This window comes from Nicotiana sylvestris, chromosome 3, assembly GCF_000393655.2.
Source record: "Nicotiana sylvestris chromosome 3, ASM39365v2, whole genome shotgun sequence".
Taxonomy (NCBI): Eukaryota; Viridiplantae; Streptophyta; class Magnoliopsida; order Solanales; family Solanaceae; genus Nicotiana; species Nicotiana sylvestris.
In genome coordinates, this window is record NC_091059.1 from 157,754,922 (window position 1) to 157,774,343 (window position 19,422).

Sequence of the window (19,422 nt, forward strand, 5' to 3'; positions counted from 1 at the left end):
TTGTATCTAGCCATAATTAACTTAACAACATCAATAAATGCTAAAGAATTCAACTCTAATGCTTAATTATAGATTTTCTATCATTTTTCCCAAAAAGTCAAAAATCGACCTCGGGTCTGCATGGTCAAAACTCGAGCTTCTGACCAAAACCTGATTACCCATTCACCCACGAGCCCGAATATGTAATTAATTTCGGAATTCGACCCCAAATCAAGGTCTAAATCTCCAAATTTATAAAATCCCTAATTTCTACCCTTAAAGAACAAGATTTAGGCCTAGAAATCTAATGGATGTTGATGGAAAATGAAAGAAATAAGTTTAAGAACACAAACCTATAATTTGGTGATGAAATCCCTCTTAAAAAATCTCCCAAAGTCGGATTCTATGGAAGAAGATATGAAATTATGGCCTTTTCCCGACTTAGGTTCTATTTTTAATTCGCTGGACAGGTTTTCTTCGCGTTCGCGAGAAGCCTGTCGCGTTCGCGAAGCATTGGCTAGAAGAGCCTTTGCGTTCGCGAGATACTGTACGCGTTCGCGAAGGTTCACCTCCTTGACCTTCGCGTTCGCGAAGCTATTCGCCGCGTTTGTGTAGAGTATTCCCCCCTCCCCAGGTCCCTGCCAAAAATGGCCTTCGCGTTCGCGAAGGGTAATGCCCCCAACGCTCCGTGTTCACGACCTGTGCCTCGCGTTCGCGTAGAAGGAAATTTCCCTCAGACTAAGTTACTCTTCGCATTCACGAGAGTTCCTTCGCTGACGCGAAGAACAAAGTATCAGAACACCAGAAGCAGCAATACAACAGAAGTTCTTAAGTCCAAAACATCCCGAAACCTATCCGAAACTCACCCGAGCCCTCGGGGCTCCAAAACAACACATGCACACAAGTCGAAAATCATCATATGGACTTACTCATGCGATCAAAATCGCCAAAACAACACCTAGAACTACGAGTTTAACATCAAAATCAAGGAAAAATCTCAAGAACTCTTAAAGTTTCCATTTTCACAATCGAGGGTCCGAATCACGTTATATGAATTTCGTTTCTTACCAAATTTTACAGACATAACTTAAATACCATATTAAACCTGTACCGGGCTCCGGAACAAAAATACGGGCCCGATACCATCAAATTCAAACATCGCTAAATTTCCAAAAACTTTTATATTTTCAATTAAACAATTTTCTTCAGAAATTCATTTCTCGGGCTAGGGACCTCGGAATTCAATTCTGGGCCTACGCCCAAGTCCCATATTTTTCTACGGACCCTCCGGGACTGTCGAATCATGGGTCTGAGTCCATTTACCGAAAATGTTGACCGAAGTCAACTTAAATTCAATTTTAAAGGCAAAATTAGCATTATTTTTAAATTTTCACATAAAGGCTTTCCGGACATATGCCCCGACTGTGCAAGCAAATCGAGGTGAGACAAAAGGAGTTTTTAAGGCCTCGGAACACAGATTTGACTTTTAAAATAAGAGATGATCTTTTTTTGGGTCATCACATGCAGGTACCGGACACTGGGTGGGAAAATAAAAAAATAAAATAAAAAAATTGATAGAGTTATGACGTATTTCTCAACAAATTCTTAACCTGATATAAGCTTTAGTCGAATTAATTAGGTCATGACTTCAACTTCGATGAAACCTGCACAGTTAATTAACACCACCACTTATAATGCTACTATTGTTTTAATTAAGACAAGATTAATCTATTCTAAGCGTAAGACAATTTGCCTTAACGAATTAAACATGGACCCACCAACACTACATAAACCTCAATCAGCAGTCCTTTGTACGTAGTAAACACACTGCTTTTTAAGCCCCATGCTTTGTTAAAGCAAAATCTAACATAAAATTTGACCAACATGATTGGTTATGCTCATTCATTATTGTACTTGAAGAATATCCATTCCCTAACTTTGTCACCATATAAGCACAAGACATTGATATGGCTTTGGTGGGGCCATATTCAAGTCGAATTATTCTTGCTTTCTAGTCATTGAACACTATACATAGGAATCTCAATCTCTAAGGATTTTTCTATTTTTGGCTTTGGCATCTTACTGCCGAGCCAATGCTTGAAGGGAGAAATATATCAAACTATTAAGTGTTTCTGAAAAAAATTGTTCACAAGTTTGAGAGGGGTTAGAACAAGTGGATAGGCTTCATTGAAAGGAAAAAGACATTACCCTATCTATGTCTTCTTTGTCTGCCATATATGCTAACTTTTGTATGTATGCAACTTGCAAGGTCTGTAAATATTAAGAAAATTTGTGTTTAATAATCTGGATCTGTGGCACAATACCCAAAAAACTAAGCTTAATCACATTATTACACATTATTAAAAATAGAATGATTGATATAGTTTTTTAAATATAACTCGTAAAAATGATACTCAGCTCCTGCTGTTTCATTATTCATACTTTCCTTCTAATCTATTCTAAAAAGACTGAAACCAGTTTTTTTTAAGAAGTTGAGGGCCTGATTATTCCAGAAGCATAATTTTTTGGGGCTCACTTAATATAAAAGTTCGTTCTTTTATAAGTAGAGAAAATAAAAAAAGATATGTGAAACTCACCATCGCTTATTTAAAATAATAATTTTGCTACTTTGCATATAAATCTGGCTTTACTTGCATAAGTTCAACTTTTTGATATCTCAAAAACTATGTTCATGTAACGCTTTTACATAAAATGTGATGAAAAGGATATAACGGCAGTATGTATTTCACGCCAATTAATGAAAAAGGAAACTTTACCGACAATCTTGGCCATGAATCCAACTCTCATGCCCCAGCCCCATGTCATCTTTTGAGTCATATTTTAAGCTGTTATGTTGGATTTGTCGCTTAATTAAGATCTTTATCCTTATTCAACATGATGACGTGTTACATTAATAAGGTGAAATACTGAATAAAAAGAGAAAAGATTCTTGACGGGCCAATTTAATTGCCAGTTTGAGATCAACAGAAGTTGTGTAAAGTTAAAAATTTGTATCATCTTTGAAAGTATGTCGCAAAAGTTAATATTTGTCTCCTTTTCCGGTTGAATACATGAACTTAAACAAATCACTTAATTATTAGGTTATATCAAGTTTATAAACATTCCTTTAAGTTTGGCTTCATTACATTAATTTTTCTTGTAGTTTACAATATTATGCTTATCTCTCTTATTTTGATTTATTTGTAATAATTCTTTTAATCTATTCATTTATTAATAATTTTTTTAAATGAGTAATTTAACATTTCCTTATATATCCTTTGTTTAATTAATTTCGTAGACATTCTTTTTAAGGAAATTCATTTTATTTTGAGGAGAAAAATTGAAGCAACTTGCTCAAAGCCACTGTAGGTTAAGCAAACATTGCAAAAGCATATATTGCACGAGTGTGCTTTCCCATCTTCTTGGAGTCATATTCTAGTCTTATTCTGTTCGTCGTTTTTATTTTATTTTTTTCATTTTCTTTTTGTTTTATTTTCTCTTTTTCTCGCAACCCCTTTCTTGCATGGTCACACACGTAAAGTGTAGTTGTCATTTAATTTCCAAATATATACTTGCATGCAATTAAACGAAAGTTTTTTTTTTTTTAATCTTTTCACTTAATCTTCGTTGTTCAGTTTAAAAGTAACGAAAGAGAAGGAATAGAAAACAAAGAATTTAACAATTAGAGATTGAGAAAAAAGGTAGGAGACTGTGTTGGAACTGAAAGATTCATTAATACATTATATTTTAGCTACAAATCGAATAGAATCAAAAGATAAAAGACATAATTAATTAACTTAGGCACACACAATCAGAGCTTTTGCCCTGCCTAAATTACACTTAGTGAGGACCTAGATATGAAATAGTATTTGGAGTACATAACATGATCAATAACATTAGTTAGATAATAATATCACTTAATTAAACAAGCCACTGTCATATTAATTAGCAGGTTCAGACTTCAATAGAGGCCTCTATGGTTTCCTTTGGCTTTATCTTCTCTCCCTTAATAATCCCATTGAGTTGAGGCATATTAATTTCATTCAGCTCAGGAACCATTGGAATTATTTCTGAACACACCATTGCACTCAACTTCACAACATCAATAATCTGCTCTTTTAATTTGTCCTCTGAAAGTTTATGCTCTTCCACAATTGTTACTGTATTTTCTTTTTCTGCTATTTTTACTTCTTTTGTGACCTTCTTCGCGTTCTTGTAAATCACGTAAAGCACCATTTGTAGCACTCCAAGGGTGAATCCCAGCACGTTTGGAATCTATTTTGCAAATTAAAAGAAGTCATTAGGGCACTTATTTAAAATGAAACGAAATGATTTTTTTAGGGAAAGTTTTTTTTATTTTTTATTTTATTTTATAACTTACAGCAATATTGTAATCTTTGCGTAGTAGACCATAGAAAAACCACATAACGGCACTTAATGTCAGGAAAAATGATAGGAGAAATGGCATGTACTCCACACTTCTGGTCTTTATAACTTGTCGCTGCAGTCAAAACAAAAATATTCATATATAAATGCTAATGAAAGAAAATTAAAGATTCAAGTAGAATAGTCGATATACATGCAAACTAGTTCACAGCGTTACAAATAAGAGGAAGATAAAAATTGTGAGGGAACGTAACAATATACTTACAACAATACCCAAAGGTGCAACGAACACACACAAGGAAAAAATAAGGCAAATCCATCCAACTATCTGAGCACGGTTGGAGCTTTTTGCAAGAAATTGAGTTAATAAAATGATTAAGCCCAGGCCAAAGAAGTTCAGCAAAAGAAGCAGCTTCACTGTGTCCATCTACGTTGTGTCACCAAAAAAAAGAAAAACGTTTACTTAGTATTGAAATAATATTTGAACATTCAATCTAGGGAAAAAGCCAACGAAATGAATTGGAAATTTGTTGCAATACCTTAGCTTTCTTTGTGGCGTAAAAGAGGAAGAAGCAGATGTAGAAAGATTGAATGCAACAGCCAACAGAGTTAATGGTAATGAGAAGAGTGGTATCAGGTTTGAGAAATGCATAGTAAATCCAAAGCATGGCACTGAATAAGCCAACCACGTAAGGAACTGATTGGAACCCTTCCGTAGATTTCTTCTTGTGAATTTTGTAAAACGTTGGCCTGCAACCAAATTTTATCATTTCAACTCTCCACTTCATAATTATTTTTTTTCCTTTCTGAAGAAACAAAAAAAGTAAAGCATTGCATGGCTTTAGGAAAATACTTACACTGGTGCAAGGTAGACCATAAAGGAGACAATGTTGCCTAAAATAAATCAAAAAAAGGAAATTCAAACTTAGTGAGGTATTAAGAATAAATGTCTAAAACAATGAAATGTGTTTCGATACAAATGTTTCTAAGCTGAAAAAATAATGAAGCGGGATGATTACTGTTAAAGGGACTAGTGAATCCATGCGATAACACAAAAAGAGTAAGACAAAAAATAAAATTTATGTAATTGTTGGACCCACAATATGTGTGAGTTCGATTCTTACTGTCTCCTCTGCCTTTAAAAAACACTTAATTTTGTAGGGTTTCAATTCAAGCTTTGTAGATGGCTTCGTACGTATATATATATAGTAACCATTAATAAAATGAGAAAAGGATAAAAGGGAAGACAAGCCAGCAAATATATTGTATTTTTCTTTATACCTAGGAGGCCAAATGTAAAAGCCAAATGAATCATCTCTTCTGAACACAATAAACAGAAATCCCTCACTAGTGAAGAGATAGTTTTTTGTTTGTAGCTTACAAGTACATTATGAACAATGGGAGAATGAGCTATTTATATAGAGGGGTATAGTATTGAACAAAGCCTAGATTCAAGGAAGCTATCTAATAATCCCTTTCTCTTTTTTTTTTTTAAACTCCTTTTACCTTTTATTTTGTTATCCTTTACAGTTGTTCAACAGTACTGTATTAATCAGAAATCCAAATTGCTTTCCTTCCCTTAATGCTCCATTTAACCTAATTTAGTTATTTCCTGCCTTGGGCAGAACCCCCTGACCAGCTCATTTATTTTCTATAATAGGAAAATACACAAAGCCAAAATGGGCCCCACAGTTTCCTTTCTGATGTGTCTACCACCAATCCAATTGGCCTTAAGGCTTACAACTCACACTATAACAATTTTGGTAGGGTTTGATGCCTATAGGTTAAAAGAATAGCCATGACCTTATTCAGTAAATTAAAAGTGAATGTTAAGATGAGCTATGATCCAATTGTATATTGCCATGTCAGCACCAATAATACATGTGGAGGAATCAATTCTTCAAGTGGATCACTATATTTAATTTTTTTAATAAACTTATAATGTAACTGGCAGCTGGCTAAATATATTTTGATGAGTTCCTTTATTTCCTTGTTGGGTTATATTTGAATCTTGTTATGGATCAGCCTGCTTTTTCCATTAAGAGATTGATGCAGATGTGGAGATATTTAAATTGCCAAAGTTGAGACCAGCCCAACCCACTTTCTCCAGTCCAGTGGAGGGTTTTAATTTTTTTTTTTTAAATAGCGTAACATAGCAAGAATATACCCACATAAATTTGTAGTGTTCACAAAGTTGGAACAAATTAACAACAAAAGAAAGGTCAATTAGAAGCCTCTTAGCTTGATTTCTAAATTGATCAAGTAATATAAATTTGAATAGCAGGACGAGAATTTGTCACGACCCAATTTAGGATCTTGACCGGCGCTTAGGAGCAAGTGCTCCTAAGTAAGCCTCAACGATAATTTACAGAAAATCGGACAGAGTTTCCCCTATTTTAAGACTATTCAAAAGTTTTCCTATCTCATAAACAATTAACAACCAACTAATATTTACTTAAATCAACCACAATCTTCATGAACTAACAAACAAGTTTTCACCAACACTACCAACCTTATAAATATGATAATACTAAGCTCATCTCAAAAATACGGAAAGAAAGTGCAATACTAGTAACTAGTCCAATTTAACAAATGAATACTCCTAACACTAATAAAAATGACTATGGAGTGACTCTAAAAGTTCAAGCGAAAAGTCAGTAATAATAAATAAACTATTCGCCCACGCGAACAAGTGCGGAGCTCACCAGGAACTATCAACTCGTGTACTTTAATTAATGAAATCCTCGCTCGCATCAACTACTTTCTCTGTATAAAAAAATAGTGGGGAATGAGTCGCTAGCTCAGTGAGTAATAACACTTAACCACAACCGTTTCTGATTGGGGACAAGTCAGAAATACATGCTTGTATAATAAATTTCAGAAATTATCATAAAAATGAAATTCCCTTTCAAAACGGTAAGAATAATCAATCTCATCATGTGTTTCTTGTAACAGAAATCAATTTAACAATTTGGTAATAAACTTGGTGAGCACTGTATCATATCAATTTCTTATGTTTGGGAGGTTTACAAGAAAGGATCATGTTATTTGTATCACTCTGTGGACCCCTTCGTAAAAGGAGTCAAATATAACTGTAGGTCCCTACTCGAGGGAAAACTGTAACTGTATACTAGTTCTACCTTCCCACTAGCGAGGGCTATAACTGTAATCGGTAATCTATAAATATAAGGTGCACCAGGTCTAACGAACCCGCCGTTAGCTACGGGATCCTTCAAAGTCTCCTCCCATTTATACTTTTTTTTAAACAGTAAATATTCACATGGAAGCATTTTCAAAATAGTACAGGGCATTTTAATTCTTATCAAATCATGTAATCCAATTTTCAGTAACGGTAATCATATCTCAAGTGACAGTAAAATACGTCTAGTAACAGTGAGAACCTTTTAAAAAGCTATAAACATCTCAAGTAAACTATTCAGTACCATATCAAGTAAAGGACTTGTCCCACATGTAATTTCAAACATTCGGTAACACATTTTATTTTCAAAATAATGTATAAACCATGCAGGTTATGAAAACACAAATTGCAGTAAGATTACTACTCACAGTACTAGTACTGAAATATCGAACTTCTCACTGCGAGCTATTTGTTCGACTTCTTCAACTACCTATATCGTCACAAAACCAATCTATGTATCAACACCACGAGCACTAGTATAGCCGGTTAAACTTTTTGAACTTAATTCTTTCCCTGTTTTCATTCCACGGGATATTCTTATTTTTCACGAATCAACTAGTATCCCGACTCTCATAATATCTCGTTTAATTCTCAAATAACATAAACTACTCCAGTATCTCAAAAAACGTCTTCATATAGTTTATTTGCTATAATGTTAAAAAAAATGAATCAACTATAATTTAAAATATCATTGCTGCCCATAATATTTCTTATTGATATTTAATTTCGTTAACGCAATGGAATTTTATAAACCAGAGGAACAAGCGCAAGTAAAACTATAGAGAAGAACTTACCTTGCTCGAGCCAAAAGAGACTCGCTAAAACTTCAAAGCTTCATTTACTTCTCTATTTTACGCCACTGTAATGCTAATAAGGCTAATTCTTTGAAATTGCCTTTAATTTTAACTCTTTGTCCTTTTAAAAACTTCCGAACATAGTTTTTCTTTTCTCCCCTCAAATCTTCCTTTCTGCTTCACTGTTTTTCCCAATGGTTTTCCTTCTTGCAAATCTGTATGATGCTAATGTTAGACAAAATTGCTACAGGGTTTCATCCAAAGTCTATTCTTTGTTTTTGTGTAGGCAAACTTTCAAAACCCCTTATGATTGTTTAAATATTTTATTTTGCCCAAACTTTATTGTTTCGTACCCCTCCCCTTAAACCCTTTTTTTGCTCTTTCGTTATTTCTTTCCAATGGGCTTTAGCCCATAAATACTTCTATTCTTTGTTACTTCTTTTTTTTTTTAGGATAAAGACTTTATTGTCCTTATTAAACTATAAGGTATTACATTCTGTTGGAGGAGCTAATTATTTAACATCTGCCATGGCAATTTTAGATGAAGAAGAAAGTGAGTCAAGGATCTCAGATGAGAAAAATATTTTAGGTCTTAGTTAGAAGGAGAATGACTTTGGTCGGAACAACCAAAGCTTCTTATCCCATCACAATTCTTTTGATCTCAAGCATTCAATTCAGTGCCAGCTATTCAATCACAATCACACATCTCATATGAAGTCTATTTAATCAAGACCGTTGATTCATTACAACTGTAGACTTAGGATTCTATTTTGTGCATATGAGCACGTGATTGTTCAGAAGGATTTATATCCTTATATTCTTTGCTTAGTAGTACAATTAGTTAGGACTAGGCATATAGAAATATTACACGTGTACAGTAGGATAACAAGATTTTATTCCTTTTTATCTGTATAAATAGATGTACAGAAATTGAATGAAATATAGAGAAAATTTCTACACTATCTATTTCATACAATTCTTTCACATTCTCCCCACCTTATGAAATTCGGTCCCTGAATTTACAAAATTTGTATACCTATAGATTGAAATGAGTGACGATATTTGATTCGCTGGAATTTTTCTTTTCTTTTCAAGTAGTTTTTTTGCGGTATTATTTCTCCATAAGACTTTCACGAATACTATTTCCTTTGATCGTAACTTCTTTACCTGTGTATCAACTATAGCCATCGGCTCCTCCTCATAAGACAACTTCTCATCAAGCGATACCGTTGGTGCTTCGAGCACCTGAGATGAGTCCGATATACACTTTTTTTTAGCATTGAGACATGAAACACTGTGTGAATAAAAGATAACTCAGGAGGAAGTGCCAAATGATATGCCACAGCTCCTACTTGGTCAAGTATCTCATATGTTCCTATGAACCTCGAGCTCAATTTACCTCTTTTTCCGAACCGCATCACGCTTTTCATAAGGGAGACATGTAAGAACACCCTTTCCCCAATTATGAACACTAAGTCTCTTCTCTATTATCCGCATAAGAATTTTGTTTGCTTTGTGATGCAAGTAATATCTGTCTGATTTTATCAATAGCTTCTTATGTTGCTAAGTCTGAATCCAATACCTTAGCCTCATTATTTTTAATCATCTAATAAGGGAGCGACTCGTCACAATATTTCATATGATGTCATGCTCTAAACGAAAGCTATTATTATAGGTAAGTTCAGTTAAAGATTGGGAATCATCCCAATTACCTCCAAGAGCAAATATTCTAGCTCTCAACATGTCCTCCAAGATTTGTATAATATGCTCAGACTGCCCGTCTGTCTACGGATGAAATGTAATACTAAAATCTACTCATGTACCCAATACCTCTTGAAAATATTTTCAAAAGTGTAAGGTGAACTGTGATCCTCGTTAGTGATGATGGACACGGAAATCTGATGAAGTCAGAAATTTTTTTCATGTATATTTACGCATATCTTGCCCCATTGTATGTAGTTTTGATCGACAAAAAGTGTGCTGATTTTGTAAGCCGATCTACAATTACTCACACAGTGTCATGACCTATAAGCTAAGGTAGCCCAATCACAAACTACATGGTAACTAATTCCCGTTTCTACTTTGGGATCTTTAGTTATTGTAGTACGCCCGAATGCCAATGACGTTCAACCTTGTCCTGCTGACAAGTTAAATAACTAGAAATAGAGTTAGTAATATTTTTTCTTCCTACCAATATAATTGCTTCAGGTCATGGTGCATATTCGTGTATCAAAGTCTTGGGCTTCATCAAGAGTTTGTAACATGTCTCAAGCCATCTACATCTACTACACATAATCTATTACCTAATTGAAAAGAAGAAAAAAATACCCTCATTGCTAGAAGTCATATCCTTGAGTTTACCAGCTAGGACGTCATCTTAGTATTTCGCGCAATCGCTCATCCTCGTAGTTACTAGCATTTATGCACTTTATATCAGGCTTGACCAATAGCTAATAATATCTTTGATTTTTTTTCATATTGAATCTTATACGTGTACCCTCTAGTCTATGCATATCTTTCTTCAGAAGTATCTTTACAGGAGCTATATGCACCAAATTACCCATGTTTTTTTAATGCATAAGCCATAATATTTATCTTTTCCGAATAATACAAAATAGTACAATTATATCTTCAGTAGTTCCTTCCATCATCATTGCTAAATCTTTATATCTCTGCTGGTTTAAAAGTATTTCAGGCTCTTGTGCTATGCATGAATCTAATTGGTTTCTTCGTATAAATAGTGTCTCATCCTAAAAAGAAAAATCACTGTGACTATCTCCAAATCATGAGTGCATAAATGCGACTTAAGCTTCCTCAATTTCCTTGAAGCATAAGCTATCTCACGACTATTCTGCATGAGAAAATATCCTAATCCTACTCTTGAAGTATTACAGAACATCGTGAATCCTCTAGAACCTATTGGAATAGGGCTAACATTGATATGGTTGTCAAACATGCCTTAGGCTTCTGGAATCTCAACGTTCATTCCTCTATCCAAAATTTAACAATTTTTCATGTTAACTTGGTGGGTGTTGGTGTTATTCTAGAGAAATCCTACACAAATGCCTCTAATAGCCTGTCAAGCCAAAAGGTCAATCTATATAGGAGAAATGAGTCTTGGCCATTTATGAAGTGCTTCTATGTTCTCAGAATCTACCATATTTTCATTCTTAGATTATGTCCAAAGAATACCACAAAGTCTAGCCAAGATTCACAATTCACAATTGAAGAATTTATCGTTAAGTTAATATTCATGTAGTGGTTGCAACATATTAGGTGAACCTCATGCACTTTCTCACGACAAGAATATACCAGAACATCACCAATAAACACAATAACAAATATAAGGAGAGCCGCATTTAACAACCTATTTATTAAATTCATGAATGCAGCTGAATTATTGGCCAGTCCAAAAAGTATTACAAGAAACTCATAGTTCTCGTTCTAAATTTTGAAAGTTGTCTAAGGAATATTTTCGTCTCTAATTCAAACTGGTGATAACAAGACCGGTGATCAATATTTGAGAAGTAGTGATTATCTATAACTGATGAAATAGGCCATCCATATGAGAATTCCCCCCCTCCCCGTATTTCCACCTTATTCAATTACATGTAGTCAATGCACATCCTTAGAGATCTGCCATTCTTTTTCACAAAAATATCAGTGCACCCCTAGGTGATATGCTTGTCTGATAAAATCCTTGTCAGTAGGTCATGTAACTTTTTATTTAGTTCTCGTTGCTTTACTAGTTTGATACAATATGGGGGTCTTGATATATGTCGTATCTAGTGTAGAGTCAATAAAAAATTTATCTTTGTTACTCAGGTTAGTCCTAGTAAATCCTTAGAAATAGATAAAAGAATTCTCTCACTATTAGTACTTTTACTTTTCAAACTAAGTTTCACATCACTTCGATCTCTTTACGGAAGTTTCGAGACCCTAACCATTCCTATTCAATAATTATAGAGCCTTCTTAAATGATATAACCTCGACTATCACTAGTATATGATCTTTTTTGTCACAATAAAGTTTGCTAGATATGTCAATCTAACTACCTTCGCAAGGTAATAAAAGGTAATGCGATAAGATGATAACCAATCACACCTATAAGCACGTCAAAATTAACAAGGTCAAGTACAATTTAGCTAGATAGGATATCCTCTCCTCCAACTTGAATCTGTTAAGCTTAATACAAAGTTTCAAATATACAAGATTCTTCCATAAAAGTAGCAACTATTAAAGGATATCTAAATGTTATTTATCTAACTCTTCATCCATATAAGAAAGAAAAAAAATTCATACCGTGAGATTTTTTGGTCTCTACCTTCTTAAATAAATTCTTAGTTGCATGCCAATCATATCCAGTTCTTAATTTTTCTTTTTCCTACCGAGTTCAACTTCTACATAATAGGTCAGATTATTCGTATGTGAGATTACTTCCTTGTTTAAACGGTTAACCAACCATTCGACAAGCCTCTAAACCTAAGGCGTCACGTACTTAGCCAGCTGATATAGCCTGGTGTCACCTGTCAGTACATCCATCGTCTGAATTAATTTCTTAAACTATCTTACAAGCAAGTTCATATTAGAATTATCAAGAAGGAAGTGATTCAAAAACACTTTAGTGAAATCATTTGCAAATTATCTATGTTGCTCTTGTTGGCATCTTTAAGAGTACGGTATTAGTTCATGTATTCGACATGTTCTTAGGTCTATAAGTTGTTTTTGTTCCACATATCACTCCATGAAATATCCTATAGCTCCTCATGTGGTAAATATTTTATCAAAAACCTTTGAGGATCCTTTGAATTATCAGAAATAATAAACTTGGTAGTTTCAACTTTAGGGACTTTATTAAGGACACTTCATTGTTCCCTACAATCTTCTAGGTACATGAGGACTCTAGAACCTCATTCTGTTGATCATTCTTCTCATGTTTATCCATTATATCTATCAAGTTTTAAAAAATTTCTTCTTTTTTTTTCATGGAGGTAAGTACCTTTTGTGATAGCATTCCTCTATGGTGGACCAATACAAATTTTCGAAATGAACTATTATTACACATCTTACCAATATAGAAGCACCTCATAGTGGCACAATGAACCTTTCACTAATCTTGTATACTACTTATGTAGCATTTCTTTTCTTGGAGATGGTTGCATGTCCATTGTTTGGAAAATATTTTTTTTTGGCGATTCGAATTTTGGCGAAATTTGACGTATTTGAAGTTTGAACCTCTAACCAAATTCTATTATATGGTAATTGGTTCGAGCCATACACGAATAGGATAAGTAATGATAGATTCAGTTATTTGAACATAATCTCCACACACGTACGGAGGAATAAGAAAGAAAGACAAGACACATCTATCACGCGCTCGCAGAATCACGATTATGGGAATGGCCGACTACATAACCATAATTGAGATTCTACTACTAACGTGTGCTCCATAACCTAGGACACAAGAATAACAAGGGCTCTAATACCAACTTTGTCCCAACCCAATTTAGGATCTTAACCGGCGCTTAGGAGCAAGTGCTCCCAAGTAAGCCTCAACGATAATTTACAGAAAATCGGACAGAGTTTTCCCTATTTTAAGACTATTCAAAAGTTTTTCTATCTCATAAATAATTAACAACCAACTAATATTTACCTAAATCAACCATAATCTTCATGAACTAACAAACAAGTTTTTACCAACACTACCAACCTTATAAATATGATAATACTAAGCTCATCTCAAAAATACGGAAAGAAAGTGCAATACTAGTAACTAGTCCAATTTAACAAATGAATACTCCTGACACTAATAAAAATGACTATGGAGCGACTCTAAGAGTTCAAAAGAAAAGTCAGTAACAATAAATAAACTATTCGCCCATGCGAACAAGTGCGGGGCGCACCAGGAACTATCAACTCGTGTACTCTAATTAACGAAATTCTCGCTCGCATCAACTGCTTTCTCTATATAAAAAAATAGCGAGGAGTGAGTCGCTAGCTCAGTGAGTAATAACACTTAACCACAACCGTTTCTGATTGGAGACAAGTCAGAAATACATGCTTGTATAATAAATTTCAAAAATTATCACAAAAATGAAATTCCCTTTCAAAACGGTAAGAATAATCAGTCTCATCATGTGTTTCCTGTAACATAAATCAATTTAACAATTTGGTAATAAACTCGGTAAGCACTGTATCATATCAATTCCTTATGTTTGGGATGTTTCCAAGAAAGGATCATGTTATTTGTATCACTATGTGGACCCCTTCGTAAAAGGAGTCAAATATAACTGTAGGTCCCTACTCGAGGGAAAACTGTAACTGTATGCTAGTTCTACCTTCCCACTAGCGAAGGCTATAATTGTAATCGGTAATCTGTAAATACAAGGTGCATCAGGTCTAACAAACCCGCCGTTAGCTACGGGATCCTTCAAAGTTTCCTCCCATTTATACTTTTTTTAAACAGTAAATATTTACATGCAAGCATTTTCAAAATAGTACAGGGCATTTCAATTCTTATCAAATCGTGTAATCCAATTTTCGGTAACGGTAATCATATCTCAAGTGACAATAAAATACGTCTAGTAACAGTGAGAACTTTTAAAAAGCTATAAACATCTCAAGTAAACTATTCAGTACCATATCAAGTAAAGGACTTGTCCCACATGCAATTTCAAACATTCGGTAACACATTTTATTTTCAAAATAATGTATAAACCATGCAGGTTATGAAAACACAAATTGCGGTAAGATTACTACTCACAGTACTAGTGTTGAAATATCGAACTTCTCGCTGCGAGCAATTTGTTCGACTTCTTCAACTACCTATATCGTCACAAAACCAATCTATGTATCAACACCACGAGCACCAGTATAGCTGGTTAAAATTTTTTGAACTTAATTCTTTCCCTGTTTTCATTCCACGGGATATTCTTATTTTTCTCGAATCAACTAGTATCCCCGACTCTCATAATATCTCGTTTAATTCTCAAATAACATTAACTACTCCAGTATCTCAAAAAACGTCTTCATATAGTTTATTTCCTATAATGTTAAAAAACGAATCAACTGTAATTTAAAATATCATTGCTGCCCATAATATTTCTTATTCAATCGAATTTTATAAACCAGAGGAACAAGGGCAAGTAAAATTATTGAGAAGAACTTACCTTGCTCGAGCCAAAAGAGACTCGCTAAAACTTCAAAGCTTCCTTTACTTCTCTATTTTACGCCACTGTAATGTTAATAAGACTAATTCTTTGAAATTGCCTTTAATTTTAACTCTTTGTCCTTTCAAAAACTTCCGAACATAGTTTTTCTTTTCTCCCCTCAAATCTTTCTTTCTGCTTCACTGTTTTTCCCAATAGTTTTCCTTCTTGCAAATCTTTATGATGCTAATGTTAGACAAAAATTGCTACAGGGTTTCATCCAAAATTTAATCTTTGTTTTGTGTGGGCAAATTTTCAAAACCCCTTATGATTGTTTTAAATATTTTATTCTGCCGAAACTTTATTGTTTCGTACCCCTCCCCTTAAGCCCTTTTTTTGCTCTTTCGTTATTTCTTTCCAATAGGCTTTAGCCCATAAATATTCCTATTCTTTGTTACTTCTCTTTTGTTTTTTGTTTTTTTTTTTGTTTTTGTTTTTTTGGGGTAAAGACTTTGTTGTCCTTATTAAACTATAAGGTATTACAGAATTATAACGGTTCATCGTTGTATGTTGTTTCTTATTCTCCTAATCAGTAATCATGTTCCCACAAGATGATTAAATTGTGAAAAAGAAATCCATTTTTTTAATTCTGCATTTGAGGGAAAGAGAGAGCTTACACAATTTATAACTTTAAGTTCACGATTTAATGTCTGAATTATTTAAGTCCAAGTATCTAACAGCTTGTAAAATATGCCATAATCAACTTTATTTAATCAACTTTATTTGACATATTACTGAGCCGACAAAGCAAATATTTCTGTCTTAGTAGGCTTCTAACTGACCAGTGTTTAGAAGGTCTTGCACGATAGGTCGACTAACCCTACTAGACCTCTTTTACCAGTAACTTTGTTACTACTATACATTTTGAGTATTACTAAACGTAAAAGGTGGTAGTATAACTAGTTTAGCCACTTCCGTCTTTGGTACGATGGAAATTATTTATTCTCTTTGAGTAAGGAGACATTCTCCTTATTAGTTATACAACCTTTTTTATCAAGAGATATCAGATATAACAAGTTAAGTCTATCTCCCTTACGTGCATCCCTTATGCTTGATTCTGCCCATGTCTGTGTACACTATGAATGGACTTGGTTCATACTTGAGTTCCTTTATCAATCTGCAAAACCAACTTTATTTGCGCCAACAAAAGAGATGGAGATGAGATTCTTCTGCAACCATACATAGAATGCATCTTGAGTTCACTTGGATTAACCATTTGGCTAATCGATCCACAGTTAACAACCTTTCATGACACTAGAGCCACATTGTAAACACTATTTTAGGTCTAGCCTCATTATGGAATAGTAATTTTCTCCATTCTACTTTGTTATGGTTCCCCAGAAGTCCTAAGCATATCTGCTTAATGAAGCTCTTCTACTGTTTTAGGGTTGGTATTTGTTGTGCATTTTTCCTAGCATCCAGAATCTTCCCAACTTCATTTTCTTGCCCAAACTAAAAATTAAATATTGTTATTCTTTAATACTCAAAAATTAAATCAAAGTACGCTCCAATCTGCTGATATTATTATTAATTTTCATTTCAAAACCTTTTTTTTTTCTCACCAGCCAATAAACAAAAAATATTTTCCATAAAAATAAGTTTTACAAAAATATAATTTGCAGAAAAATATTTTTTTTAATGAGAAATGACTTCTACCAAACCCAGAAGTAGTAAAGGTGAGAAAAGGTGTGGGTAGATTAGGCTTTTTTCCCCCTTTCTTTTTCTCATTATTGGAGTTCATGATGCTGTGACCCGATTATGTTATACTGATGTAAAAATTGTACGGGGCGACCAAATAATCTATACCTATTTTTAAAAAAAGTTTTAACTTGTACTAACTTTTTAAACAACTTTAACTCCTTTTCTCCTCCTTCTCCTCCTTCTTCTTCTTTCTTCTGCTGCTGTTGGTGCTGCTATGAAACTTCAGTTCATGGGGATGATTGCCATAGTATATTTATCAGATTATTTTTAAAAAAATTATAAATAACTTTCTAAAGTAAGTGCGTACATGTATGCAAATGTAAGTCCATTTCCTTTAATTCATATTCTATTATTTTTTTTTGGATTCAGCTTTGTACATTATCAATGCATTTTAACCTATTGTACTAAATCATTTATCTAATTTTTTAAGTTACTAATTCTCCTTTTGATAAACTTATTATCTGTAAAAAAAATCAATTACATGATAGCATAAAATATGCTGAAGTTCAGCAAATATAGAACAAAACTTCAGCTAAAACATGCTGAAGTTGAGCAAATAGAGAACAAAACTTTAGCTACTAGAATACTTAAGTTCAGCAATTACAAACAAAAACTTCAGCAAATAGAGAACAAACTTCAGCTACTAGAATGCTTAAGTTCAGCAATTACAAACAAAAACTTCAGCAAATAGAGAACAAAATTTCAGCTACTAGGCTTAAGTTCAGCAATTACAAACAAAAACTTCAGTAAATAGAGAACAAAACTTCAACTACTATGTTTAAGTTCAGCAATTACAAACAAAACTTTTAGCACACTTGGTTCATCAATTTTTGCTACTTCAAGCCCGTCTACTAGAATGCTGAAGTTTGCGTGATTGTCTTTGCTACTTCAGGCCCGTATGCTGAAGTTACGCGAAAAAATGGGTACGCTTGCAATTTTTTTACAAAGTGGGCACAAGTTAAAATGTGTCCCAAAAAACGAATATAGATGCAAATGCCCCTATACTAATCCAGCTGAGGCAATAGGCATACATGCGCCTGCGCCCAACTTGATCGAATTAGGGTTTTTGTTCGGAATTGCTACATAAATAGCCTGTCAAAGCTAAGTCAGTGTTTAATAGTCCCATTTTACCTAGCCGACTGTATTTTATTCATTTTGTATCTTCTCCTGAATAGAAGTATCTGGCTTACTGGATCCTTCTCTCCTTTCCTCGCCTTTAATGGAGATTTAGTAGCTGTTTTCCTACAAACAATAACTGACCCAACTGATAGATTTAGACATATTATTCAATACTTTCGAGTTAGAAGTAACTTAATTCATATATTTCTACGATTTTTGTTTGTGACATTTCACCCAATGAATTATTCTTATAACAATTATCCATTTAACTTTTAAAAGAGGAACAATTTATGGCTTTTAGTGAATTTCACGTCCAACACAAGTTGAAGTTAATTTATTAAGGTAAGATGTCACCAGACCAAAAATTTCGGAGCAGTTTAATCTATCAGTTTTAGTGAATTTCACTTTTTTTTAACAAGTTCACAACCCCTTGATTGTGATTTAAATAGAAGGAAATATCACATATATTATCTATCTATCTATATCTATACCTATATCTATATCTATATCTATATTATTATAAAAGCATGAATATAATGTTGATTTACCAAAATAACCTTAAAATATTAATTGTCTTTTATATGTTGCAGGTGTAGATTTTTAGTTAAGTATTTATACGAAAGAACAATAAATTAAAACAAATGTAGAAGTACATAAGTAGAAAGAATTATGTAGAAAGCAATTGTCATAGAAAAAAAATACAATAACCTTTTAAATGTTGCAAGTTAGTATCATCACATTAACATGGTATTTATTCAAAATGATTGGCAGTCGTATGAACCAACAAAGACGATCAATTTCGTTATGTTGGTTATAACTTATATATTATATGTATTTGTAGAGTAGTGAAATATAGACTGTAATCATAGCTTGTCTACTATTTCTTTGCAGATAATGTGTTTTGGCGTATGTTATTTTTGGATAATGCGTATAATACAAATTCTGTTATAAAGCAAATGTAATCTTATATTCAGAGTAAAATTAGTTGTCTTTTAAATTCGGAAGTATTACGAACATGTAATCTGCACATATAGTG

The 19,422-nt window shown here is 33.5% G+C and overlaps 1 protein-coding gene across 1 annotated transcript; it reads right to left on the bottom strand.

Annotated features, from left to right (window-relative positions):
• Nucleotides 1-3,693: 3,693 nt before the first annotated feature.
• On the bottom strand, nt 3,694-5,746 carry LOC104247608 (bidirectional sugar transporter SWEET12-like). Its single transcript, XM_009803662.2, has 6 exons — nt 5,647-5,746; nt 5,223-5,259; nt 4,905-5,115; nt 4,631-4,792; nt 4,361-4,480; nt 3,694-4,254 (listed from the first exon to the last, which is right to left on the bottom strand). The coding sequence occupies exons 1-6, from the start codon at nt 5,678-5,680 to the stop codon at nt 3,934-3,936; spliced, it is 885 nt and encodes a 294-aa protein (XP_009801964.1). The 5' UTR covers nt 5,681-5,746; the 3' UTR covers nt 3,694-3,933.
• Nucleotides 5,747-19,422: the final 13,676 nt, after the last annotated feature.

Bases quoted from the DNA above. Each gene is read 5' to 3' on its own strand.
- LOC104247608 (XM_009803662.2), bottom strand. From the start codon at position 5,680: ATGATTCATTTGGCTTTTACATTTGGCCTCCTAG. The intron at 4,481-4,630 runs GTAAGTATATTG...TTTTGACTGCAG, and splicing joins TTGCACCTTTGGGTATTGTT to CGACAAGTTATAAAGACCAG. The intron at 4,255-4,360 runs GTAAGTTATAAA...TTTGCAAAATAG, and splicing joins GCAAAGATTACAATATTGCT to ATTCCAAACGTGCTGGGATT.